This window comes from Camelina sativa, chromosome 3 (assembly GCF_000633955.1).
Source record: "Camelina sativa cultivar DH55 chromosome 3, Cs, whole genome shotgun sequence".
In the NCBI taxonomy this organism is placed as follows: domain Eukaryota; kingdom Viridiplantae; phylum Streptophyta; class Magnoliopsida; order Brassicales; family Brassicaceae; genus Camelina; species Camelina sativa.
In genome coordinates, this window is record NC_025687.1 from 9,914,762 (window position 1) to 9,922,749 (window position 7,988).

General features: G+C 38.9%; 2 protein-coding genes and 1 pseudogene across 3 annotated transcripts in view; all 3 read left to right on the top strand.

The window, feature by feature from the left end:
• LOC104776290 (N-glycosylase/DNA lyase OGG1) overlaps nucleotides 1-1,607 on the top strand; it is a 4,963-nt gene extending 3,356 nt beyond the window's left edge. The window contains exons 2-4 of one of the 2 annotated variants that reach the window (XM_019243590.1): nucleotides 165-610; nucleotides 777-987; nucleotides 1,108-1,607. In XM_019243590.1, coding sequence (XP_019099135.1) covers nucleotides 165-610; nucleotides 777-987; nucleotides 1,108-1,323 — 873 coding nt within the window. In that variant the 3' untranslated portion in view covers nucleotides 1,324-1,607. Of the gene's footprint in view, nucleotides 611-776; nucleotides 988-1,107 lie in introns of both variants that reach the window. The other variant, XM_019243591.1, reaches the window with a different exon arrangement.
• On the top strand, nucleotides 1,891-3,986 carry LOC104776291 (proteasome subunit beta type-3-A). The gene is made up of 7 exons (XM_010500325.1): nucleotides 1,891-2,002; nucleotides 2,143-2,324; nucleotides 2,435-2,542; nucleotides 2,689-2,778; nucleotides 3,137-3,221; nucleotides 3,543-3,637; nucleotides 3,744-3,986. The coding sequence occupies exons 1-7, from the start codon at nucleotides 1,997-1,999 to the stop codon at nucleotides 3,790-3,792; spliced, it is 615 nt and encodes a 204-aa protein (XP_010498627.1). The 5' UTR covers nucleotides 1,891-1,996; the 3' UTR covers nucleotides 3,793-3,986.
• LOC104776292 lies at nucleotides 4,095-5,146 on the top strand (annotated as a pseudogene).

The following is a 7,988-nucleotide window of genomic DNA, read 5'->3' on the forward strand; positions in this document are numbered from 1 at the left end:
CCACCACGAAACCACCTCTGTCTCCGCCGGTCACACCGATTCTGAAACAGAAGCTACACAGAACAGGAGCACCAAAATGGTTCCCGTTAAAACTCACCCACACGGAGCTGACTCTACCGTTAACTTTTCCGACGGGTCAAACATTCCGGTGGAAGCAGACTGGGGCGATTCAGTACAGCGGAACGATAGGACCTCACCTCGTCTCTCTCCGCCAGCGTCCAGGAGACGATACAGTTTCCTACTGCGTCCATTGCAGCAGCACTAGCCCTAAATCAGGAGCGGAGCTTGCGCTGCTGGATTTTCTCAATGCCGAGATCTCGTTAGCTGAGCTATGGTCTGATTTCTCGAAGAAGGATCCTCGTTTCGGAGAGCTGGCGAAACATCTTCGTGGCGCTCGTGTGCTGAGACAGGATCCGCTTGAGTGCTTAATTCAGTTTTTGTGCTCGTCCAACAATAATATCGCCAGGATTACCAAGATGGTTGATTTCGTCTCGTCTTTAGGGTTACATTTGGGTGACATTGAAGGATTTGAGTTTCATCAGTTCCCCTCTTTGGATCGGTTATCTAGGGTTTCTGAAGCAGAGCTTAGAAAGGCTGGTTTTGGTTACAGGTGTGCTTGCTTCATTCATCACACTTATCTAACTTTACTGCCTATTCAATTAGCCATTTAGGATAAAACTTTGATTGAAGCTTATACCTCCATTCGTAGCATTTATCTGATTGGTTCTGTTCTCCGTTGCAAATACTGATTTTGGTTCCATCTTGTTGGTGAACAGAGCCAAATACATAACAGGTACAGTGAATGCTTTGCAGTCAAAGCCTGGTGGTGGCAATGAATGGCTTCTTTCTTTACGCAAATTGGATCTCCAAGAGGCAGTTGCTGAGCTGTGTACGTTACCTGGTGTTGGTCCAAAGGTAGCAGCTTGTATAGCTCTGTTTTCTCTTGATCAGCATAGTGCCATTCCCGTTGACACACATGTCTGGAAGGTAACGATCGAATCTGTGGTTTCTATACATTGTAGCTACTGCTAAATTCAGATCCATATACATTTTTCTGTGGTGACTTAAGTAGCTTTTATTTGTGTTCTGTTATGGGGAATGGATCAGATCGCCACAAACTATCTACTGCCAGACCTTGCTGGTGCAAAACTGACAGCTAAACTCCACGGCCGAGTGGCAGAAGCATTTGTGAGTAAATATGGTGAATATGCTGGTTGGGCTCAAACATTGCTTTTCATCGCCGAGTTACCTGCACAAAAAACTCTCTTGCAGTCGTTTTCCCAGCTCATTAACAATCCGGACACATCTGCGGAAGAGAAATGAAACTAGCTGTGACACGATGAAGCCATAACTATATGCTCTACCGCAAGTGTCAGAAGGAAATTTGCTAGACGTAAAGGCATCCTCGATGCCTCAAGTCCAGAAACTTGACCTTAGAAGAACTAATGGGTTGTCAGGCAATTCTCTGGCTGATACAATATTGGCGAGTGAGCGTAGTTGGTTCTCATGATCAGTAATTTACTAGCGAACTCAACATTGATTTGTACTTGTAACTTTTTAATCATTCATGCTTCTTATTATTTGTTCCCTTTGCAAATCTCTTTATCTTAACGACTCGCACTTGTATATTGCAATGTACCGATTAGTGGAATTGTGGTTCAAATCGGAATCTAGTGCTCCTCCAGTCCAGTTAGAAAAAGCGAAATCACTTTATGAATTTGGGACCGTTTAGTTGACCATTGACCTTAAATATTTTATGAATCTAGACAAAATCTAATTAATTTTCCTCATTAAGCCCAATAGAAAAGAGGGCCTACGTAAATTAGGCCCAAACTATATTGAAGGCGAGAAAAAAAAAAGTCCGGCTGGATTTACCTCCAAGCCACCGTCGACTTTACTTAGTTGCTCTCTCTCTCTCTCTCTCTCCTCCACCTTCCCAGATTTCTCCTCCGTTCGGAAAAGCTCCAAATTCTACTCTGAAAACCCTAAGTTTCCGATGTCGGTAAGTTTCATCACTCCCAGTATTTTTTTTTTCTTAATTTGAATCTCAGAGACCTCAAACTCTATTACTCCTACGCATCAACGGTTTAGATAGATAGTGACTGAACGACGAAAATTGTTTGATATTTTGTGGCGATTTAGATCTTCGAGTACAATGGAAGTGCCGTCGTGGCTATGGTAGGTAAGAACTGCTTCGCCATCGCCAGTGATCGTAGACTCGGTGTCCAGCTACAAACAATCGCCACTGATTTCCAGAGAATCTCCAAGATCCACGATCGTGTCTTCATCGGTCTTTCTGGTCTCGCTACCGATGTTCAAACACTGTAAAACTATCTTGCTAGCTTTCACATGTCCCCTTATTTGTTTGATTTTACATTTTTTGAATTGAATTGACGAGAGTTTTTTTCATGATTTTTGTCTTTGATGTTTGAAGGTACCAGCGCTTGGTGTTTCGTCATAAGCTTTACCAGCTCCGGGAAGAGAGAGACATGAAGCCTGAAACTTTCGCTAGTCTCGTCTCAGCCATTCTTTACGAGAAAAGGTCAGTGCCTACTTTATCAACTCGATTTGCTTTATTAGTTGCCTGTTGTTTGTGATGCTGCCTATGATCCTGGTTAGGGCTGATTTGCCTTGTTTGTCTCTGAATTATGATTTAGAATGATAATCAGATTGGCTGCTTTATTTCAGATTTGGTCCTTACTTATGCCAACCTGTGATTGCCGGCTTGGGAGATGATGACAAGCCTTTCATTTGCACGATGGACTCTATTGGAGCCAAGTATGTTCACATCTTTTCTTGGTTAAATCTCTGATTCGTAGGGAAGCTTTTCCCTTTTTCGTATTGATGTCATTAGCTTGGTTAGTGTGGTGTGGTCTGCATAGTCCTTGAGCCATATGTTTCATGAAAATAATTCATTTTACTTTTGGGGGGGTTTTGGGAATTGTTGGATTTATCTCAGCATCCTATGAGTAGGAAATGATCATGGTTTCGTCTGCATATTGTTTTGAACCTTTGATACATTTCTCTATTTTGTGTTTGTTGTTTCAACCTAATGGCTGCAGATACCTTTACATTTCTTTTAATTGCTTGATATAACAGGGAACATGGTATAATGATTGTTTTCTTCTAAATGCAGAGAGTTGGCTAAAGATTTTGTTGTATCTGGAACTGCTTCAGAATCACTGTATGGAGCCTGCGAGGCAATGTACAAGCCTGATATGGTTTGTCCACTAGCAACTTTATTATCTGTTGTTTTATTACCCAATCCTGTCACGGAAAATGCATAAAACCACAGTTATGCGTGATGTTTGGTAGGTTTAAAGGTTCAGGGTTACTTTATAAAAAATGGAATGTTGAATTAGTTTGAAAATTAGGGTGCATATGCCCGCAGAGATCAAAAGAGCTGTTAGTTTTCTCTTTGATATTTTCAATTGTCCCTTTTGGCATGAGGTGTTTAAAACTTTGAGCTTGTTAGCCTTATTCTGTTGTATGTAGACCTATGTATCAAAGACTCTGGCTTAACAAAAATGGGGATTTTTCAGGAAGCTGAGGAATTGTTCGAGACAATATCACAAGCACTTCTCTCATCAGTTGACCGTGATTGTCTGAGTGGTTGGGGAGGACATGTTTACATTGTGTAAGTTCTCAATTCTTCTCAATGGGTTTCTTCTTCTTTTTTTCCCCCACTTTTGTTATCAAAAATTAGTTCTTAAAACAAACTTTCATGGTGATATGTTGTACAGAACACCAACAGAGATTAAGGAGAGGATCCTAAAGGGAAGGATGGATTGATCAGCTTCTTCAATCCAAGTTGTTTTTCATTGTAATCCGGTTTTAAGTAGCGTAACCTTCACATCCCGGTTTAATCTTATGATCATACCTTCTCTGAAAATTATGGCTTCTTGAATCTGGATGATGTTTGATCTCCCCTCTTTGGATAATTTTATTTCAGTTCGTAGAGTTAACGAAGAAATAACACTTGTACTCTCGCTGGTTTCTATTTTTATTTCATTTTTACTAAAGGACAAGAAACAACGTTAAAAAAAAACAGGTAAAACTGCAAATTAATTAGCAGTAACCACCAGATCTTAAGCAGTTACAAAGCGGCTTTCTCTTCTCAAACTTCTCTAATGTATAACTTATCCATAATAATAATCGGAATCTGAAGTTGGTCGTGATGGGTAACGTGTTGGACTCATTCTTCACCGGGTTCTCTAATTCTATCGGAAACTTCTTTGGTTCTCCACTTGACTTTCTATCTGGAAAATCTTGCAGGTAATACACAAATACCATCACTTATATTTACCATAATCTTACTTGACTGCTTACAGGCCGGAAACTAAAACAATTCTTACTTGGAACAGTTCGGTTTGTCCATCACCTTGGGATCTCGTATGCTACGTCGAGAATTTCTGCGTGGCGAATCTTGCTAAAACCGCATTAATCCTAATCGTATCCTACTTTTTTCTTTTCTTCATCTACATGCTATACAAAGTTGGGTTTTGGCATTGTATCATCATCCACGGGTTCTGCGGATTCCTATGGGTTTTGGACTCTTGTTGGTTCTACATTCTTAGCTATTGCTGTAGTTTCTTCTGCTATGATCTGCTACACTCTAAACGTAGAAGAAGACGCAGACACCACAGATATATAGAGGATGGTTGTGGCGATAACAGTGATACTGATGATGATGATGATGAAGGGTCGTTCACGTACCATAGATCGAGGCGATGATGCAGAAAAGAAGAACGTCTTAGAAAGTCTCTGAGACCGAGGAGCCATCGTGTTAGAGTTGGTGTGAGGAAAGACCATCGTTCTGACTCGGGTTTGAGCCAACATGCTGATGGTGGTAGTCCGGTTCATGGAGTTAGAGTGAGCAGAGAGTCTAAGTTCGCACGGAAGGGTTCAAAACGCAGAAATCGAGTTCAATATGGTCCTCGCAGAGCCTGAAATGAACCATATATCTGGAACTGCTTCAGAATCACTGTATGGAGCCTGCGAGGCCATGTACAATATATGGTTTGTCCACTAGCAACTTTATCATCTGTTGTTTAATTGACCCAGCTGGTCAACTTTTATAGAGCAATCTCTCTGTTTCAGACCTTTTCGTTATAAACAAATACAATAAAGTATTATTGTAAGCAAAATAAAGCCAGATCTATTTTTAATCTGCTAGATAGTTTGATTTTAAGAAATTAATATAAATATATCTCTATGGAAACATAAACATAATTGTTTTTTTCCTCTTAACATGTAGTCCAAAAATCTGACATGTCGAATCTAAACTCTAGGGAAATTTAGTCCAATAACCATAGAGTATGAACTTGAGTATGTAATTCACTACGAAAGGCTAAAACAAACAAATTTATAGTGGTAAATCTAAACTATATACATTATTGTTTACATATATCACGGACAAAACCTGTCTAAGTTTTTAATGTCTCTCACCGGTGAAGTTTTCTATGCTCTAGTTCTCTAATGCATTCAATTGAAAAAAAAATAAAAAGATCATATTTATGGTAACTGGGCTCCTCCATACTGCTTCAGGGGCAACAGCTAGAATGTGTGATGTACACCACAGGACTACATAAATGTAACACAATGCTTGGGTAATTTGTAGTTCATCTGGTCAACAATATACCAATTGTTCACAAAACCAGAAAACAATCTTTACTTGCTTTAGTGAGCAAATGTGGAAAACCATATATATAACTTGAAGATTTACCAACATAAAGCATGTAATTAAAGATGATTGCTCGTTTTTAGAAATGTAGAAACACACAAAAAATGACCATCGAACTGTCAGAAACAGCATATGTTGCTGCGTTATCAGAAGAAACACACGATTTGTTTTCTTCTCACTACAACTAGTGCCTAGTGGCGCCACAAAGTTCTAAAAGTTGTAATATTAAGGGCATTATTAATGGGAGAACTTTTTTTTGTGTTCTTAGATTAAATATATAGTGAAAATAATGTTAGATCAGTTGTTAAGATCATAGGTAAAAAAAATGGGAGAACTAATTATGGTGTTCTTAGAATAAAGATATAGTGAAATAATGTAAGATCAGTAGTTAAGATCTTTTGTTAAAAAGCTAGTTATTGGGAGAACATGTTTAAGATCATAAGATTTAATAATATAATATTCATAAACATTTTACAAATTATAAAAACTTATAAAATAACATTTAAATTGCTTACTTATAAACTTGTAAATAAAATGTAAAAAAACAAACAAACATATTACTTAATTAATTATAGCAGATAAACATCTTATTTAATGAATAAATAGTTTAATGTCCAAATTTATTCCATATATGCTCTATCAAATCCTCCTTTAATTTCTGATGTGCTTGTCTATCACGAATTATAGTATGGCCATCACCTAAACCCTCAAGATTTGAAGGCATATTTACTGAAAACGAAAGATCTGGAGTAATTCCGGTTCCATCTTCTTGTTGGAATTCTTGTTCGTCATAGAGCGTGTATGAATCTCGTTCATCTTCGACAATCATATTATGGAGTATGAGACATGCTCTCATAATATATGCAATCTTACCCTTTGACCATAAAAGAGATGGATTTTTAATCATGGCGAATCTAGATTGCAGGACTCCAAATGCACGCTCAACATCTTTTCGTGCACCTTCTTGTTTTTCTGCAAACAAACGATGTTTCGGATGTTGTGGTTGTGGGATGGATTTAACAAATGTCGCCCATTCCGGGTAAATACCATCCGTCAGATAGTAAGCCAAATTATACTCATTTCCGTTGACATAGTACGTAACTTCAGGAGCTCGACCGTAAATAATGTCATTAAATACTGGTGATTGATCAAGAACATTTAAATCGTTACAAGTACCTGGAGCTCCAAAAAATGCGTGCCATATCCAGAGATCTTGTGAAGCTACCGCCTCCAAAACAATTGTTGGTTTACCGGTGCCTCGTGAATACATTCCTTTCCAGGCTGTTGGGCAATTTTTCCACTTCCAATGCATACAGTCGATGCTTCCAACCATCCCGGGAAAACCCCGCAGTTCTCCGTAAAAGAGTAGCCTTTGAAGATCCGCTTGTGTGGGTCGGCGTAGGTATTCAGTGCCAAACAAGTCAACTATTCCAACGACGAAATGTTCCAAACATTTACGAGAAGTCGATTCAGAGATACGTAAATATTCGTCAACCGAGTCCGCCCCAATCCCATATGCTAGTAGTCGAATTGCTGCAGTACATTGTTGTAGCGGTGAGAAACCATTCCGGAAGGTTGCATCCTTTTTTGGTTTAAAATATGGAACTTCTTCACTTAGACGATTCACAATACGCAAGAACAATGACTTGTTCATGCGAAACCGTCGGCAAAATTGCCTCGTCGTGTAAGTCGGATTATCACTAAAATAATAGTTCCACAAACGTTCGTGGCCTTCTTCCCGTTGTCTATCGATATAAATACGTGGAGATTGTTCCTCCGGAATTTCATGAACAGCAGCTTCAAATTGATTACTAAATTGCTCTTGAAAAAATTGGTTCATACTATCATTATTTGGATCATAATGTGAAATTTGTTTGAAGAAGATGCCATAGCAAATAAGAGGAGAAAGAAGTATTTGAGAGGAAGAGAAGGACTGAAATATTTAATTTTGGTTATAGAAGGAAATAACAAAGCTTGACGATGTTTGTGTTGGTGGAAGGAGCAAATGTTTCTCATCTCATATATACAAGTGATCAAACTAAAGTCCAAAGAAGGCAAAGACATAGCAAACATCACGGGTTCATTCACGAGTACATAGCAACATCACGGGTTCACTAAACAAAAATCCAAACAAAACAACCACCACACATCACGGGTTCACTAAACAACCACCACACATCACGGGTTCACTAAAAAACCACCACACATCACGGGTTTGGTAAAAAACATCTGAAAGCAAACAACAACATCACGGGTTAATCATTACTTGAGCTGGTTCACTTGGTCAGTCAGCTGGATCACTCGG